Consider the following 20,077-nt stretch of genomic DNA (forward strand, 5'->3'; position numbering starts at 1 on the left):
TGAAGTATTTGCCGTCCCGGTCCCGGTCCCGGTGCGGCGTGGCTGCTCCGCCGTTGTGTGCGAGGGGCGGCCCTCAGAGGCCAGGCCTGCAGAGCGCGGGGCTGGCCGGCGCTGCTGGAGCGGCTCCCGGGCTGTGCGCGGGGCACGGCCGCTGCCCCCTGGTAGCGGGTCTGCAGGCCCACCAGGTAACCTGGCACGCCGGGGGGCACGGCAGTTTTTATGCCTTTAACTAAATCGCGAGAAATTAAAAATTACATTGTGCATTTACATAAAGCCGAGAAAACTTGCTTCACCCAATTAAACTGAGGAGATGGCAACGTGTGAGGAATAAAGAGGGTGTCTGCAGATGAACTGGTGTTGCTGATGGAAGATGTGTGATGTGTCCCAAACTGGATTGCAGCAGGGAACCTGCCCCCAACTTTTTGCAGCGTTTGTGCCAAATAAGCAGAGTTAAATGTTGCATTTGTTCAACATCCGAGACAAAAAGAGCAGGAATGCCAGCCCTTCATACTCAACAGTCCATGCAACATTTTGAAAAAAGTAGGAACATTTCACAGAATTGAGATTACACATGAGTTTGACAAAAGGTATAACTGTCAGTAAACAGAGCAAGGTGTAGTAAAACTGCCAACCAGCATGGTAACGTGTAGTAAATGTCCCAGAAATGCACTGTCAACCTTGAAATAAATGCAGCAGGCCTTCCTGACTGAAAACTATTCCTGTACAAAAATCTACCTTGCAGATATTAAATAGATTAAAAGCTAGCTAGTTTACAGATGTAAGCAATTAATTCTAAATAGATGGTATTTCCAGCACATGCTTTTAGTCCAGTATTCCTCAACATTCTAATGTTTGCAAATAAAATGTGAAATTATTGCTGGTAAAAGCAGTAGTGAATTGAGAAGGAGAGATCATGTTATGAGGCTTATCTAGATCACACTATGCACAATAATCTTTTTATCTCTTTAAGGAAATGAGGATTAAGAAATTGCACTATTGGGTGTTTCCTTTCCCACTGATCCTTTCCACCTTCACGGACTTTTGAAAATGCTGGCCTACTTAATCATATTTGCAAATATGTATGAATCTTGGAAGGTTAAATTCATACAACTTTTGGGAAAAAAAAAAAAAAGCAGTTACACATGCATGAAAAAGAGGAAGGCTAAGCACAGGTGTTATGCAGCTGGCCAGCGAGCACCTGGTTGCATTTACTGCTTGGCTAATAAGCACAACTCTGGCTTTTGGCTTGTGCATTTCATAGCATACAGGGGAGCAGGTGAGACATTGGGTTACTGCTGTAGGTAAAATTGTGCACTGAAGTCACAAACCATCAAGAAACAATGTTTGGTGAAGTTTGTTGTTTACAGAGAAGCTTGTTAATGTGAGCAGTTGCAAGGTCATATTTCCCCACCTAAAGTGTGAAGTCATACAGAATTGAGGTTATTCTGCCAGCAATTCATGCCTGAATAATAATAGAAGATTAATGTTCCCTCCTGTTACACCTTTCTTCTGCTGGAAGTTACCACTCCCATGTGGTGGAAACGACAAGAGAGAACATGTCCCTTCCTCATCTTCGAGGGATTCGTAATATAAACATAATGCTGGGTTTCATGGTCATTAGAGTTAATATTCACTTTGTGACCTAGAGTATCTCCAGAGCAGATAGCCTGCCAATTTTGCTGATTCTGCTTCACGGGCAATAACCTCTTCTAGGAGAGAGGGGCATAGAGTGAGGGACAGTGATGTGCCTCCAGCAGGAATTGCTGGAGCTTGGGAAGCAAGATGGGCAGCCACTTCGTGACAGTGAAGTACAATGCTATAAAAGAAAGTGCCTGATAATGGGATTAAAATATTGAATTTTTCATGGACAAGTTTAAGGGGAGACTTGGTCATTTTCTACTGTATTTTCACAGAGAGATTTCTGAGGGTAGACTCTTCATTAATGTAACAGAAAAAAACTTCATGAGATCCAATGACTGGAAGCTAAAAGTAGACAAGTTCAGGCCAGAGCTAAGGTTTGACTCTCAAACCATTGGCACGATTTCCCTGGAGGTGTGTTAGTTAGCCATCATGTGAAGTGTTTAAATCAAAACTAAGAACATAAATTAAAAATGGCTGTGCTGAGTCAGATCAGAGGCCCTTCTGGCTCCATGTTTTGTTTCTAGAAGTGGCTAGTGAGTAAAGGGAGCTCAATAGGGGGTGAGATGGGGATCTCACAAGTTGTTGGACTCATTTCCACTCCCTCTGGGCTGTTAGAAGAAGTCATCTCCTTTTTGGAAAACACAACTGAGCAGCACCCACGTCTTCTTCTCAAAGTTGATGAGTCCTCAACTTACACTGTGTATTTTAAGCAGAAGTTTTAGTCTCGATGTAAAAATTGATGATAATTTCTGCCCTGTTCTATATAGAAGATCACATCAGTGATACCTCTGGTTTCTGCTAGCCCTGAAATTACTGAGCAAAATCTTCAGAAAAGTTGGTAATAAAAAAAAAACAAACAAAAAAACCAAACCACATTAACTTCTATGGATTACTGCACTCTAATCCTGGACCCAAAACAGTGACTTGAAACCATTCGATTAATGTGCTGGTGCCCTATCAGGATGTCCATGTTTGAGACAGGTTAATCAGACAAATATGAGGAAAAAGCATCAGAGAAGTAACTGAAGTACAGCATTTGCTGTGTCTCTGCCATATCAAGCACAACATTGCACATCCCTTTCTGGGTAAATCTGTGTTTCCTGAAGACTCTCCTGCAGGTAACAAACTGACTGGTTATCTTTCTATCACATTTATGGGAGAAATCCATCGTCAGCAATTTACTTGATGATTAGCAAGATTTTGCCTTCAGCAAAATCCATCATCTGAGTACCAGTGCATCATTGTAAGAATGACACTATATAAATAAGTACATAAATAATAAAGATGTATGTATTCACTGAGGCTTGGATACTTTAATAGATAAAGAACCATCATGTTCCTCAGAAATGTGAGTCCATAGACAAATTAAGGTTGAAATATTTTTTTTTCTTAAAAGGGAAAAAAATAGTGTGATTGTATTTGCAGCAACATACACCACAGAATATTTACACTGAAGATTAGATTAATTGATGCCATTTAATGATCCAACAAAGTACTTAAGGAAAAGAAGCTGGAGGGATAGTAAGAGTAAACAGAAGTTGAAGAGATTTCTTCAGTACAAGTACACTTGCAGTAAGTATATCTTAATCCTTGTAGTTCTTGTTATGATTGATTCCTGCCTGCAAGGCGTTTTTGTTCATGAAGAAGAGTTTAAAACACGTATCATTGCACCAAAATGTTGCTGTCAGTATCCAGGGGAGAGATGGAAAAAAGCTGACTAATCTTACCCCTGCATGTGGTACAAGATCAACTGAGAATTTGGGTATTTATGCAATCATTGCTTTACCTGCATATTTCAAACTTTTTTTTGTTTTGATATGTATTTCAGCATTTTTTCAGCCATTAGAGAAATGTGTGCAAAAAATATAGCCCTTTTAAAACGAAAAGAAACTGGTTTACAACATGTTGCTTGTAAGCATTTGTGATGTTTTAAGAAGGTATAGCAAGACAGTGAGTACCAAGCAAACCTAAGGCATTGTAAATATTGAAGTGGTAAGGGTTTTTTAAAATCCCTTTACTGAAATATACTGTAATTCTTCGCAGTTATCACCAGGTGGCAATATCATGACCTTAAAAGTCTCGTTTTTCTGAAGTGGGAACAGATATGAGGAAGTGATGTATCCTTGTGCAACCGTTCCAGGAAACAGTTAGTTTACAGTCCCCAGAAAGGTTCAGATTTCCGTCTAACTTCGTCTTTTGTGTACAGAGCTATAGCCAGTATTGAAAATATTACTTAAGCCTTCAGTTTTCCATCCAAACTGTATCAGTTAACTCTTTTTTTTTTTTTCCTTTTTTTTAAGAACTTGGGTTGTCAGTAATTCATGATGAAGAGCCTTTGTTTGTCTCTGTTACTTGTCTCTGTCCTGTTTATGAACAGCTTATTAGAAGTGCAGGGGAAAAAATGGAAAGGTGAAGGTACAACGCTAAACCTGGAAAGCATTGTCATTGGAAGATGCTATGACTATATTAGACTTGTGAATCCTGCTGTTGGGTAAGTTTTGCTTGTTTCTGGATTAGTTTTTTTATGTTCTGTACAAAATGGTTATTAATCAGAAGCCTAAACTTTTGCTCCTAGCCATGAAAGTGATCCTGTTGAAGCCAACACGCTTGTAGCCATGTGGAAACAGAAATTGAACTTTGATGGATGTCATATTAATAAAAGTAGTGTAATTAAGGCAAGATTTTTAATCCTTCAACTTTTTATTTCACATTTCTCCCCTCCTTGTGCCACAGTGTTCTGTAAGGAGAACACCAGACAGAAATGGTGGGGATGGTGTTTCTAAAGTACCAAATCTGACAGTGCTCCTGGGAAAAGCAGCATTACTTTGCGTGCCTTGTAGGTCAGGTCATGTAAGAAGGAAAGCACCACACTTTATAGCTATCCTGTGGTTACTGAAAGATGCTGTTTAGCTCATCCACCTGAAAAATCAAGCAGTAATCAACTGCTGAAGTATGATTACCCATGAGCTTTCATTGTCAGTGTTAATTACACAGAACTGGAGGTAAATCACACTCAACCAAACACTTTTTCAGTCTTCCTTACATTGTTTGGGCTTTGGTAAAAAGGAAAAAAAACTAAGGATAGTCTCTTGGAGTTCACTCCTTTATTCTGCCACTAAAATTTTTACTGATAGTTTGAAGAGGTATTTGCAGAGGGGGTCTGGCTGGGTTCCTGTAGCACTGAATCATAAACTTAAACAGGGTTAAATTATGTTGCATAATATCAGTAAATATCATCTCCTTCCCGCAACCTCCCATGTTCAGTTCCTTCTGCAAAACAGGATATACAGGACTGAAAACAGGTTCATGGCTTTTAACAAAAGCAAACCAACATGTTTCTTCCTAATAATATTCTTAATTTATCAGAAGTGTTTTTGTTCAAGTTCCCCATGAAAGTAAAAATCATCATAATACCATTAACATGGTACTAAAACTCCAGCTGAACATTTTAAGTTTGGCAAATTTATAAACACATCACAGTGGAAGGTGCCAATAAGCTTTAACTATAGATTTCTGTGCACAATATAATTCACAATATAATTTTAAAATTGACAAGTCTGAACCCATTTATCAAACTGGTCTTACTCAGAGGAGCATAAAGCCAGGCTGGACATTAGACTGCTTTCCTGAATTAAGGCCCAAAATGGCATTATAGAAAGAAGAGCTGCACAATAAATTTCATATTATGTGTTTTTTTTCTCTTTCCCTTAGGGTTTATAAGCAGATCGTGTAATCTAAACAAAATTGAAATTTCATACTGCACAGGTGCAAAACAGATATTCTAATTATTTATAACCCTTTCTGTTCATTGTCTGTTTCTTAATTGCCCCCAGGCTAGCTTTTACAGAGGCATAGCCACCTGGATATGTTTTGCTTATGGATTTATAAGCAAATAGAATAATTTTTTAAAAATACTTTGCTAACAAGAAAAGAAGCTAGCAAGCCTTGTCTTTACACTGCAACATAGTTAAAACATAAAGGTGTTTATAGGAACACAAGAAAAACTTTCCTTTACATTAAAACAGAACATGCAAAATGTCAGTATAAAGAGGCATGTTACAAAATGTTGTGGTCATGTAGAAGTGAGAGATTTGAATGAAAATCATATTTGAAATTTGCTAGTAGGAGTATGCTATGTAACACAAATGTTACTGTAGTGCATTTCTCCCATATTTCTTTATTGGTAGTATATAATGGAAGTTTTGAAAACTTTTTTTTTTTAACTGACTGGTATGAACTAAATCTAATATGACTTATTAGTGTCTATTAAGATTAGAAGGAACAGTCCTTCCCCACCCTGAAGTTTCAAGAAGTATTTTTGCCAGCTAAAAAATTTTGAGTAAGAGCGGAATAATCCTTTTGATTTACAAGCTCTTCAAACCTGGATGAGAAGACTTGAAGAAAAAAATGCAGTAAGTGAATTAACCAGAAAATTACTGCTGGATTCAACTGTCAAGGAAGATGTTAAGAGTTCAGTTGATCATATTTTACAAGCACTAGCATGAATGAGTGCTTACAGTAGACATCTCTTTAGCAGAAGGAGACATAGGTCTGTACAGTTGTCCCTAGATGGCCTGGCCTTCCATGGGAGATTATTGCCCCAAGGCAGAGCAGGCAGAAGGGAACTGCTGAAGTGCACAGCCTAGCATCTTACTTAAGGCCTCCTCTCACAAGCAATTTAAATGTTGAATCCTAACAGTGTTCTTGTAGCTACTGCACAATGACAGTACATGTCCCACACAGTCACTGTACTCATTCCAGCAAGGTAAAGCTACGTAATCCTAGGGCCTGTATAGACAGAAGGCATCTCTGTCAAAACTGTTACTCTACCATCGAAACTTTTTCGTAACTCCTCCTGCATTTGAATCTTAACATTTTAGGAGTAATTTTACATTCCAGTAGCCTTGCATATTTAGCTATGCTTTAACTGAAATGACTTTTTGAATCTGGAAAATTTCAAAAATAACTTTTCTTAGTATTTCTACAGTGCTAGATAGCAAGCTCACTGTGTATTACTGTACCTTCTAAGATTTTTGTTGAATTGCTAGGTATTTTTAATTCCACACTGCAAATCCTAATATTTTCATTGCTACTTCCTACTTAGCTGCTGTTAGGAGTCAGGAAAAGAAAAGATCTATATGCTTTTCCTGGGTTGAAAGTTTTGTACCACCCTGACTTCAGTGTTCTATCTTACCCTTGTAGCAGTTTTAATTTGGAAATCTGAAGAAGTTGGGAACAAACTACTTTCTTGCTCTGCTTTGAAAAAACAATTCTGCTATTTGTTTTTTTCAATGATTACAGTGAGAAGAATTGTTCTGAGATATGGGAAGCGTTTAAAAATGCATTTATTAACAAAGATCCTTGCAGCATTCTACCTAAGGACTATGAATTATTCATCAACCTGTCTTTTCACCCAATTCCACCTAACAAGGTAATGATTATTAATGTTATATTAACAGTCCTGTGACATCCAGCAGATTTTCCATGATACAGTTCAAAAATGACCAAGAGTCATTCTGTGGCTGACTCATAATTCATTATTTTTGGCCTGTCTGTAGTTTACAAACTAAGCTTAGGCTTGCTGGCATTTTGCAATGTGTTTGGCTGCATTTATTTTATGGGGTAACTTCTCAGCAGCTTCTCTATTCTCATACTACAAAGATCCTCCATTTTTCCTGCTGTGCCAGGAGCTCTGTCATAGTCCCTGAATTTCCACTTTTACTTTTCCTCAAGTTATGTGCTCTGTCTGCAAAAATTATACCTGCTATCATCTTTTGCTTCCACTCTTCACAGCCAAGTCTCAGGGCAATGACATGTTAGACATAAGCAGAAGTAAGATAGGACACCATTATATGCTAGAAAACAGTAAGGGTTTGATGTGCTGGTAATTGCAGAGAACTGTGAAAGTGCAAAAACCATGTCTCTGCGCCATCATATTCCATTAGAATGTGTGCTTTGACCTTCTCTAAAAGGTTGTGATTTAAAGCAGTTTTTCCTCTAGCATAATTATTCCTTATCCCTAAATGATACAAGTTAAACCAGTAAATACTCCTGTCAACGTATCTTAATTCATGAAAGAGTTTTGCAAACACAGAAATAACAGCTAGAGGTATGATTTTTTTCACACCATAAACCAACATAGCAGTGTGAGAGAATTCTGATAAGATATATCTGGCTTATAAGTATCTGTCTTCCTTTTTTTCTCCCTTTTCCTAAACCTGTCTGCTGAGGAAGGCAAAGCTAGGCCTAACTATATTTAATGCAGATCTATGTCCATTCCCATCATGGTATGAATGCCCTTCAGGCCTCTAAGAATTTACACCACTGTAAAAAACTAAAACTGTGTTCCTCTAAAGAGATAGCTAAAATTTCTGGTTATTAGCTTGATTTTGAAATAAATACCAAAACATGTTTTAAACTGTTTTCAACACCCCATAATCTCATTGTGTCCATGCCTAAGTGATGGTTCATCTCTTCTCTATTTTTTTTTTCCTTTTTTTTATATAGTCTCTCTTCTGGGAAAATAATCAGCTGCTAGTCAACAGCTTTGCTGATAGAGGCCGTCGCTACATGTCTCTGGCTGATACTCTGTTTGGCTTCCTTGGAGATTTTCTAAACTGGTGTGGGCAGGCAAACAGCACTGGTAAGACGATAAGTGCTATATTAAACATCTGTCTGTAAAACCATAATGAAGGCTGACTACTGTGTTTTGGAGGAGCTTATTTTGATCTTACCACATGAAAAATCAGGAATAGCTTCACTGTCTCATTCTCTCCTGTTTTGTGTGAATATTTAACATTGCAGTCAGGGGAGCACACAGTGAAATCTAAACAGCATTGCACAAGAGATAAACCTCCTTCTCAGTCCTCTGAACATGGAGCTTTCTGCATCCCAGGTATAGAGTTAAGAGTCATTTCAGCCAAATTATTGAATCCACAGAATGTCACTGTTCATGTAAACTGCAACGGATAGATAATGATAGAAGAAAATAACAATTGTCAGCTTTGAGTGTTATGTCAGACCTTCTTATATGTTCAGTGAGTAATGCACAAATATATTTAATTGCTTTCTAAGGTCACTTGCTACTGTCATTATGTCTAATGGCAAAAATCACATGCTTTCCTACAGGACTGGACTATGAATCCTGCCCTACCACAGAGGAGTGTGAAAACAACGCAGTGGAATCTTTCTGGAGGATGGCTTCAATCACTGTAAATAGTGCATTAGTGCTGACTTCGTACATTAGTGAGTGTGTCCTGGGTGGTTCAGGAAAACGTCGCCAGATCAAAACAGATTTAAGTCTGTAACTCTGCTAGATTATTTCCTCTGATACAAATACACTGTTTTTGCAAGAGGAACCTAACTTTCACCTTAGCTAGATAATGTGTTCAAATTCTGTGTGAGCTTTGTTAATATATATTAAGCATATGCTAAGTACAATAAGCACACTAGTTGTCTCCTGAATACAGATCCTAAGTGACATTTGACAGGCCTGGTGGAAACCCTTTTTCACATATCAAACCCAACACAGAGTGCCAAAACGCTTTCTTCTTATGCTGAAGAAACTATTTAAAGTGTGAGAAAATAGTTTAAGAAAATGCATTGAATTAATACATTGGCTGTTTAGTTGTCCTCTCTACTGCATGACCTGCTAGGGTGCTAGTTTGGTATTATTTTCACAATTCTGATATTCTTCTTGGTAAAAGTCTTTCCTTGGTCATTGTTGTTTGCAATACAATACCAAGTCATGTGACAAATCTGTAAGATTTCTAAGCAAAAATCATTATGTATTGCAGTATGCGCAACACAGTTCTGGAGTAATACATGTCTTGTTGAATGGTTCTGCAGACGGAGGAGCTTATCCACAGCCAGGGTAAGAAAACTGATATATGTGTACAAGGTCTGATGTTTGCAAAAAAGGGCCAACCAGTTGTTTGGGTCTTCTGCTACACAAAGCATGGGAAGCATATCTGAAAGAGCCTGTTGCATCAAAGTCTGCTGAGTTGTGGGGATGACTGATAATTGTCCCCAGCTGTAGGAATTAACATGAAATGGATGGAAACAATCCTTTTAACTCCTGCATTTTACAAACCACTGTGGCAAGCAGGATAAATGCACTTTGAAAGCAGCCTTCAAGTCAGCCAACATACTGTGGCAAAATGTGTATGTCTTCAAAAACAGGATCATTACAAAATTTCTGTTCAGGGCCATCTTCAAGGAGAGGACGTGGTTACAAGTGTAGCCTCTGTTAGGCCTAGGAGCAAACGCGTTAAGTTCTATAGGGAAGGTGCTTTGTCCTGCTAGTTTGAGATCCATTATGCTTTAAGAAAGTTAAAAAGCTCCATTGAGAATGATAATAGCAAGGATTAGCTTCCTCTTCTCCTTATTCCCTTGTATATTAAGGACAGATGTATCTTTCTTTACAAGTGTACAGCTATGCAGAAGTTCATGTAAGAATACATTTTAAATTTATTGTAAAAGTACACCCTTAAGGTCTTTTACTAAATATGTGGCTGTAGTGACTGCCTACCTTTGATGAAAAATGCATTTTTCCTTACCTCATCAACTATCCTGTCCAAGGCAGATCAAAAAAACCCTTTTAAAAACCCATAGAGCAGATACTCCTCCTGTGTGCTCACTGAGGACTAAAAATGATAATTGAAAAGTTAATTTTATCTCCAGATAGGAGAGAAACAAGAATCATCTGTTCCAAAACACCTACTACCTACTTACCTCCATCCCCCCAAATGTCCATCTCTGTACACAGCTTTCAGCTAATCAGGAAGACTCCTTGGGTTGGTCAGGTGGTCACCTAGGATCAAGTCTTCGTAGATGATAATACCTGGCAGCAGGTCAATGCCCAGAATCCAGTATAGAATCCTTATTTTACAAACAGATTCCTTGTTTCTGTTAATTTCAAGATTCCTTATTTCAGAAACCTCTTACACATAAATTAATTTTATCGGTTCCCTGGGTTGCCTGTCTGGAGGTATCATGACCAGTGAAATCTCCACCACTGAAACACAGCCTGCCAAGAAAAAAACAAAGCCAGTTACTCCATTTGTTTTCTTTGCAGTATATCTTCTGGTCCATTTATGACTGAATTTGCTTAAGAGATGTTGTTTGAAAGAGACTTTGGGTTGGATAATTGGTAGCAGAAGGTAATCTGAGAGGTCTACCTGTCTTCCTAAACATCTCTCTGGTCTGTTTTCAAGCATTTCAAAACCATTTATTATGCATTACAGTTCGTACACTTAAATCATCATTGTCACCTGTTACCATTTCAGTTAAGATAAATTTCTCACTTCACTGCAAAATAACTTTGCTCATTCACACAGTATGAATGTAGTTGGTAGACTTCTTTAATAATATTAGTTGGTTCACAATATCACTTGGTTTACTGAAGTCATTTGTACGTTGTTTCTTCACAGTTTCTGACTCCCCTAGTTAAAGATCATTCGTATTTTGGAGGAAGCTGCATTTTTGTTGGCAATAATATATGCATGAATGAGCAAATGAGTTAAAAATAGTTGGAATTTTTATTTTTGGTTATATTTTCACTATGTGTTTAAGACAGGCTTGGATACCCTGGACAGGCAGGCAAACCTGCTGTTGCTGCTACTGGTTTCTGACTAGCCACTGCCATACCAGACTTGACCAGAGAGGACAACTGTTGGTATCCACCCCCTCAGGTTCTACTTCTCCAGAAGTTGAAGTTAACTTTCTAACTTCATGAACAGGTCTTGGCTGGCTGCCAACAGACATTGACAACCACTATACATCTTGTGCTTCCATGCCAGAGCACCAGTAGGTTGCCTGCAGGCACCAGGAGGACAGAGCAAAGGTCACTTTGCCACTGCTGGTCTCATCCAGGAGGTGACAAATACCCCTTCTAGCCTGGGAGGTCTCAAACCATTTAAAGTGGCTAAGAGACATGGCAGTCCAGATGTAGACATTTAAGAAGAGCCGTGATAGGCTTAGGCTTGGACCAAGCTTTCGGTGTGGACACAGCCCTTATAAGCTTTCTGAGGGGAGAAAAAAAAAAAAACAAACAGCAATGAAAAGGTGGAAATCAAAGGTGGAAGGGTTAAAAATCCATGGATTTGAAATGCTTGCATTGCACAAAAAAATTCAATTTACAGACATTAAAATAGTCCTTTGGATTTGGCATCTTTAGATTAGATACTAGGAAGAAATTCTCCACTGTGAGGGTGGTGAGACACTGGCACATGTTGCCCAGAGAAGCTGTGGCTGCCCCCTCCCTGGCAGTGTCCAAGGCCAGGTTGGACGGGGCTTTGGGCAACCTGGGCTAGTGGAAGGTGTCCCTGCCCAGGGCAGGAGGGTTGGAATAGATGATCTTTAAGGTCCCTTCCAACCCAAACCATTCTATGATTCTATGATTTAGATGCTTTTTATTATCTTGTTTTAATTGTTATTTAAATCCTGATCAAAGTCAATTTACAAGATTCCCTAGGCTAGGGATGGACATATGTAGAAGTTTCTCTTTTATAGTCTAGTATATCCTAGACAAATACCTCATGTTACTATTGCTGTGATTTTGTACCTAAAAATATATTTGTCTTGTGGCTGTTGTTATTTTTTTATTTAAAGCAAAATTGTATTGTGTCTAAAAGCAATAACTACAAGAATGAACTTTTTCTTTTTCTACTAAGTATCAAAATGTTTTTGTTTTGGTTTTGCATTTTTTAAAGTTCTGTTCATTCTGGTTCACCTCTTAAGTTGTACCTTTTTTTCAGCTGAGCCCCTCTAAGATGAAGAATATGAAAACAAAACTTCTGATTAAATGCCTTTGACCTTTGAGGACATTCAGAATGTGAATCTTGATTTTTGCTACTCTGTGTTGAGTCTGATTGTAATCAGAAGATACAAATGTAAAATCAAGCAAGCCCATATCGTCCAGCAGGATCACAGTCTTCATTAATGCAAACAGAAAAAAGATTGTTTATTGTTCATGTCCTTCATAGTTGTAAAAATTTGTTTCTTGAATCAGGTTTTTTGCAGATTATGAAATACCTAATCTACAGAAAGACAAAATCTCCCAAATTGTCATCTGGGTTGTGGATGATATTGAAGGACCAGATATGTAAGTTACATCTTCAAAAAAAATGTTTTTTTTCCTTTTTGGACCTGTCTTTAGAATTTCACCTTAGCTTTCTGTTTGATTATATTTGCATAGCAATTAAACTAAAAACAATTTAGATGCTCTCACTAACACACCCTGTCATTCCCAAAGAGTATAGAAATACCAGAATTAGACAAAATATAAGTTCTAATATTAGGTCTGGAGTCCTGATCTTCAAAGGTCACTTCCAACCCAAACCATTCTGTGATTCTATGATTTTACCATAGTGCTGTGGAGTCTACGAATCATAGTTCAGGTCAGTGTTTCTCAGCCTTTCTCTTTAAATCAAAGAATCTTATCCTTTTGGAAACAAACATACAGCTCACCTTTGCACAAGTTGCCCTTATTACAAAGAAAAATTAAGACAAACACTGAATGTTAATTTATCTTTCAGTTAATGGATGCAAGGGAATATTTGTGTATTTTTATTAATTGCCTTTTACAATGATTTTTTTGGTTCCCATATGATTTCTTTACAGTCACGAGTATTTACTGACCAGTGGGTAAGTAACACTGGCCTTCATACTTTGACGTTGGTGCAAGTTTTAGAGGTCTCAGTAGCTTCTATACTATGCTAAACTTTCTTTTGCTAATTGGACCACAAATTAAATAATCAGTGCTAGACACAGAAGCTGTATTTAAGATTGTTTCTGGTTTTTTTTTTCTCTCTCCTTGTGTTTTTCTGTTGTTTTGTATACAAGAGAGAGGACAAGCTTCTAACAGGAATAATTCTAATTTATTATAACCAACTTTAGCACCACCTAAATAGCTGCCAAAGAATATTACAGAGGAAACACTTATTGTTTTACAAAATCATTTAGCTCCTTTTCTGTTTGTCTAGTGAAATATTAAAGGTGGGAATATTGGTTAATAGAATCTGCAAGTGCTACACTGGCTGAAGCCAATCTTCCAGTCACTGCAAACTGAGTATAAAATGTTAAACAACTGTAAGCAACTGAAGCACTATAAATAGCAATGTACACCAGTTTTCTGTAGGTGTTAAGGAATATAGAAGAAACAAAGTAATGTGGCTTTACTATACTAATTCCATCAAGTTCAGTGAAAGGAAATGAGATAATAAAAGACTTGTAATAATATTAAAATCCTTCTCACAGAGATTCCTGTGGAACTCATACTGTAAATGTATTGGAAAACAGGCTGAGCACCCTTGGTTATGATGTCACCTGCACTGATAATTACAAGTAAGTGAAAATCCTTCATTAATATGGTGTATTTGCAGAAGCACCTCATCTATTTTAAGGGGTTTCTTAACTTCCAATACTTAAGTGCCGTTAATGTTGTGCCTTCAGTAAGAAACCGGTATGTTGGAAAGGTGATGTCACATTTTTCAGACTTAGCATTTTTCAGCTGTGAATTGAGCAAAAGTCTACAGTGTATTGTAGAATTGTATAATTAAGTGGAACATTGTATTTACCCAATGTCAGAAACAGAAAATGGCCTTGGGTATTCCACTTCACTTTAAAATCTTTATTTGGATTGAAAATCTAAACAACAGTTAAAAATGCTATTGTATGTCTGCAGAATTACAGTTATTCACAGTAGTATTCGCAGTTCTAGTTATTCACAGTAGATTGTAAGATAAATATAATTGTAGAGATGCTTTAGACATGATAATACTCTTGAGTTTTTTCTTTTTTTCATTTGTTTTTCTTAGTTTTCTGATTAAAAATGTTAAATAAAATTGTATCTTTACAGATCTGTAATGTTCTTACTCTGCCTGGATTATCCTGATGACTCTAAGTGTACCTTTTCATCGTAAGTAAAAGAAGTTCAATCCATCCTCGATGTCATTACAACCAAATAAATATGCAGAAGTCAACAGTTCAAGAGATTCTGCCTCTATCATCTGTTATATACCACTCATATGCTATATACAGTATTCTTGAATTTATTACTTACTGTGTATTAAGTGAACAGTTTCTATCTACAAATTGTGCATAATTGTCTGTGAGCACCTGTTAGTTCTCATCAATCACATAATCACACTGTGTACCACTGATGGTTATGAATGTGGTTTGTAAATATCAGTGTTCTGATGCAAAATCTATTACAAGTTTGAAACTGCTTTAATTAATATTCTTCCTTGAATAATGAAATTGTAGGCCAAATGGCAGCAGATCTAAAGGACATTTCTCCAGCTACTGGAACTTTCAATTCCAAATTTTGAGGAAGTTTTTTTTTAATCTTCCATTTTGTGTGCAAACCCAATTTCTCAATTTTAATGTATTTACCTTGGGACAGTAGGTTGTCTCTGGAGAATGCAGATTATATCCAAGATACAACTTTCTTAATTAGCAAGCATTACTCCCAAACTAGGTTTTAATAGTTTCCCTTCCTATCCATATTTGTCTTCATTATTATGTATTTCAATGAATTTACAGTAAAGACAACTGTTTTCACTTGTGGCTGTTTCTTAATCTATATGCTGTTGCATGTATAGGTACACATAACGTGTTTGAACGTTACATATCAAAATTTATTAAATATCAAAACTTCCTCACAGTTTAGAAAGTTGCAGGATACATAGATGCATAAGAGTTGTTCTCTAGTTATATTTTTATGCATAATCCATACATTTGGCCACATCCTATCTCCTACTGTCCTTTCTGCCCTATTCAAGCACCTGCAAATCTTTTGTATGTTAATACCTATTTAATACTGCTGTAATAACCTCTGCTATGAATAACCTAACTTGCTGTCCCTGGTTATGGCAGCAGAGATGCAACTCCTGCTTTCCTGTCTCTGGTTGTGTGGCAGTAGTTCTTCGTGCAGTGTAGAAAAGGGGGTGTATATGACTTTCTGTAGCATATGTTCAGTTTTTAATACACCCTTAGAAAGTGAGTATTCTCTGTTCCTGCTAGTCACTGAAAACTTTTACTCATCTTGTCATGCAACAACATTTCTTCTTATACCCAAATTATATCCCAGCACCAACCTATAAATGCGTGATGAATAGATATCACTGATACTTCCAGACTCCGTCTAGGTCATAGATCATAGAACAGGCTTCCAGGCCTTTTGAGGCATTTGTTTGTTACTTGGTACCACTTGCATAGTGGATTAAAACAGGGTTTCCTTGTTCTGCCAGTGAATGGTAGGGCTTTTGTTCATGTGTCAAAGGAAAATACAGTTGTCCCATGAAAAATCACAACTGTGAATGTGGTGACAATATTAACAAACTGGAGAAAAAAGCACTTTACAGGACTTTAAAAAATATAAAATTGTGAACTTTTAACAGATTTTTTTTCTTCTCCCAGGTTTTAAACCATTTCCCTCAAAGTTTTGTGATGTGGGTGCATTCCTCACCTGAGGGAATGTAGATTGAAAAGTTTTTGGAAACCATTAATGTCTTTTTTGATCACCTAAGAGATGACCATACCAGTTCTCCATTACCACATAGCACTTGCAGTATGTAAGCAGGGGAGCAGGCACCCCTTCCTTTCCATCCATGCTGGTACTTAAATTAACATAATCACTACTGTATTCTAAGCACCAGTCACATACTCTCCTGGGGTAACTACTAAGCAACTCAGCTGTTATCATCCTCCTTAGGAAAAGTTTCCTTGCGTCTTTCCTTCCTGAATCTTCTATTCCCTCCTGTATGCATGGCAATATAATAGCCTTGATTCACTTCATATCCACGCTATCCCTAATCAAGACAGAGCTTCCCAATCTGAATGCTGTCATTGCCTCCCCTGAAATTTAAGTAGCTGAAATACTTCAAGCCAATGAATACTTACACTCTTCCCCAAATCACTTACTTGTCTGCTGTAACAAACATCTCCATTGAAATTAGCTGCCCTTTCAGAAAGAGCCATAAGCAGATGTACATAAATTATTTGATGATTATCTTCTAGATCTGTTTTCTCTGTGGATGGATCCCCGCTCTCTGATGGTCCATTAACTGACATGGGAACAGTTTGGTCAGTAGTGGTATCACTCTTAAGAGCATGTATCTGTTAGGAAAAGGTTCGTTTGCAGAGCACGTGCGCTCAGTGTATGTTCAGTGTTCATACTTCCATAATAAATAGTGAGACTACACATGCAGGCTCTGTTACATCCCCTTTTGCAGGACTATTTGCTGTTATAAGACTGATAGCTGCCTTCTCAGCCTCCAGAGAATAACGTCCTGAGCCCCAACACATAAGAGTTGTGGAAGTGACATGTTTTGTCACTGAAACTCCTGTTACCCTGACATACCAAAGGAGAGGGCTGTGTCAGGCTGTGACCTAGAAGGTGCTGTAATGTACTTGGGGCTGCTTGCATAGTGATAGTGCCCCTCAACTCCTCTCCAGACTTGAACTATGTTCCTGCTGAGTCAAAATTTGAACTTTGGCTTGTTAAATTGACACCCCGTTTAAAGAAAACTTGTAAGTAAAAAAATACCCACTAGATGGCATAGATGGCTTACAAACATAAGCAGAAAGGAAGCCGGGTGCAACATATTAGTAACGGTATTTATTACTTGCGTTATTGCAGTGTCGGGGAGATTTGGAAATGGATCTGGATACTGTTGTATGAAGTGCTGTGTAAAATACAGATCTCTAGGACCACTGCTGTCTAGAAGAGCTCTATACAATCTCAAGCATAAGGCCAGAGACAGTAAATGTATGTGGAGTGACAAGGAGGTTCAGGTATTAAGATAGAAAGGAGCATTCCCAGGGTTTTGCACAGATATCCTGTTTATAAAATCATGACAGCCAAAGGGAATGTGGTGGCATGCTCTTATAAAGAAACTTCTAGCTTAGCACTTGGGCTGCAAACTTCACCCTTGGCAACAAACCTCTGATATTTAAAAGAATCCTAACTCAGCTCTCTGCTGTGAACATCCTGTTTGTTTTCTTTTCTTCAGATCTGCACCAGCAGCACAAAGAGGACCTGTATCTTCAGACAGAGGAGGCAGCTGGAACAAGCTCATGTTTGTTTCTTTTGTAGGCTTTTTGTTCAGATTTGCTTTAGTGTACTAAGTTAATCAACTGAATCCATATCCTCCGTTTGCCTTAGCTGGCTATAACTTTGGCTTCAACGAATTTCTAACTGCAATTTCACCTTTCTTCTGGGACTGGCAAACTGGCATATTAAAACCCTGCATACTTCTGTCAAGATACCAACTGCTCTTAGTATCAAAAATTATTCTACTGCTGCTAGAAAGCCTCACCTTCCATTTCCTCTTCTTGAATAGAAGAAATCCATTGCTTTTTCCACTTATCCTATTCTCCAGAATTAAACTGAGGATAATACTTCCTGTTCACATATTTCAGAAAGAAAAGTGAAACTCTGCCTGTCAAACATCTCCCACACAGCTTACTTGTTCGTAAAAACAGTCCTAGCACTTGGCCTTGGAAACTAAGTGTCTGATTATCATGTTTTGGTAAGGGAAATATGAATTTGAATGGGAGAGAGCTTAGATTTCTCACCTGGTACAAGATACAATAGGTGAGACAGTAGAAAATGGAAAAATTAAACTCATTTTTATAAGTGGTCCAGTACTTAGGCCAAACTTATTTGAAACTTTTGTACAGCAAGATTCTGGCTTGCATACATTTTTTTACCACATAATAATCAATTGCTTCATCATCCACACAGCTGTTCCTCAGCTGGCTGTTTCCTGGCCACTGGTCAGGAATACCAGGTGTGGAAAGTTCCACAGGTTTTCCACCATGATGTGATGGTTGATCACCATGATATGATTTATGGCATATCAAATTCAGACGAGAACGTGCCAAGTCAGACATCTGTCTGCTTGCAGTGAACTCAGCTAGCATTCTTCAGAATATATTGAGGAGAGAGCAGATGCCATCTTGAAGGTCTCTTGAGTTACTTCTGTGAATTATCTAAGTGTTCCAGCTAGATGCTCCTCTAAACCACCAGGACATCCAGCTACCAAGATGACATATAAATCTTTGGAAAAAAAATAGTTGTTCTAGAAAAGAACTTTAAGTAGAATTCTGTTGCACATTCTCGGTTAGCTTCTGTATTATTTATTTGTGTTTGTATTAGCTGGTTGTCAGGAAACTGGGATAGGATATTCCTGTTACCTCAGTGTAACTGATTTAGGACTCCATGGTAGATTTACATCTATTCAGTCCCTGGTACAACTATACCATGTTGTATGTTTGAAAGATAAAATATCTAAAATATGTTGTTGTTGCTTATTTGTCTAGCTTCTTTCCTGTAATCTTTAATTTGGTGTTAATGAAAATCCATGTATATTACACACATAGTTGCATTTGCTGCTGTCATAGCCGGGTTTAGGCTCCAGCTTGAAGGAGTTTTGTGTCTTAGACACTTGCAAAAGTACTGAAATCAGAAGTTACAGATGTTTCTTATATTACACCTCAAAATTGTTCCCTACCTCTGCTGGAACATTAGTCCTTTGATTAGTTCCGGCAACATCCTCCTCGTTTCCATTGCTTGTTTGATGCTGTCCTTAACAGCCACTGCCAGAATAATAAAAGGTATCTGTTTGCGACACAGGTACATCTCAGATAACTAAACCCAAGCAATTTCGATTAGTCTTCTGTTTGTCTGCAGCAGATCACATCATGACACATTTTGGACTGCAGGCTGTAGTGATAGTTCATCTGAGGCTCACAAAGAGGTGTCCAAGCCATCGTTTGGTCTAGTGTTGTCCTACTCACTGATGTGTAGATTAGAGTGTGTGTGGGATTCGGAGAATAGCCTCATACTGTTAACAAGCCATGTGCCTCTTGAGCAACTTCTAACCACAAGCCAAGCATCCCAGCTGTCCAGGTTCTGCTTTGCAGCCTATGAAAGCTTTCCAGCCTCTGGATGCAATCACTCCAGCAACGCAGTCAGTTACATGTAATACCAAACACACTGTAGGAAGCACTAAATAATTCTGTTTAAAAAACAACAACAACAACAACAAAAAAGTAAAATGCAAAGTAGGATAGATACGATTCAAATAATTTGAGGTTATTTATGTCATAACCTTATATCAAGAACAACACATTCAGAAACCTCTTGCAGTGTTTTCTTATTTCTAATGTTCTTGCCTCTTTTCCCATTACTTCAACTTGGTAGCAAAGACAGCAATTGTCTTTCCAATATCTTTTGAATGAAGTGTCTCAAAGTTGCTGGAAAAACTTGGAAAGACCTGTAAAGATTTTAAAAAAAAAAAAAAAAAAAAAAAAAAAAAAAATCAAGGCAAAGTTTTAGATACATAGGCTTCCTGAGATCTTAAAGGCAGCAAATTTCAAGCTGGGTGTGGATCAGTTGTTCTGAGTTTAATATAATGGTTTTAATCTG

General features: G+C 37.7%; 1 protein-coding gene and 1 long non-coding RNA gene across 6 annotated transcripts in view; one reads left to right on the forward strand and one right to left on the reverse strand.

Annotated features, from left to right (window-relative positions):
* The first annotated feature begins 3,003 nt into the window (after nt 1-3,003).
* BST1 (bone marrow stromal cell antigen 1) lies at nt 3,004-19,914 on the forward strand. Of its 4 annotated transcripts, XM_026847232.1 has the most exons (10): nt 3,006-4,132; nt 6,943-7,072; nt 8,149-8,284; nt 8,770-8,852; nt 9,438-9,514; nt 12,653-12,745; nt 13,900-13,986; nt 14,501-14,560; nt 16,663-16,728; nt 17,658-17,770. In XM_026847232.1, coding segments are annotated over exons 1-10 (903 nt in total). In that variant the 5' UTR covers nt 3,006-3,962; the 3' UTR covers nt 17,659-17,770. The 4 variants fall into 4 exon arrangements, with proteins under 4 accessions (XP_026703030.1, XP_026703031.1, XP_026703033.1 ...); XM_026847229.1 differs by lacking the exon at nt 16,663-16,728 and having other exon boundaries at nt 3,004-4,132; nt 17,658-19,914; XM_026847230.1 differs by lacking the exon at nt 17,658-17,770 and having other exon boundaries at nt 3,005-4,132; nt 16,663-17,647.
* LOC113479385 overlaps nt 4,142-20,077 on the reverse strand; it is a 31,638-nt gene continuing 15,702 nt past the window's right edge. The window contains exons 2-4 of one of the 2 annotated variants that reach the window (XR_003398241.1): nt 10,375-10,669; nt 10,200-10,286; nt 4,142-4,911 (exon numbers count right to left, since the gene is read on the reverse strand). This is a non-coding gene — a long non-coding RNA (uncharacterized LOC113479385). The remainder of the gene's footprint in view (nt 4,912-10,199; nt 10,287-10,374; nt 10,670-20,077) is intronic. The other variant, XR_003398242.1, reaches the window with a different exon arrangement.

The sequence above is a fragment of the Athene cunicularia genome (genome assembly GCF_003259725.1).
Source record: "Athene cunicularia isolate RWA chromosome 4 unlocalized genomic scaffold, athCun1 chr4_part1, whole genome shotgun sequence".
Taxonomy (NCBI): Eukaryota; Metazoa; Chordata; class Aves; order Strigiformes; family Strigidae; genus Athene; species Athene cunicularia.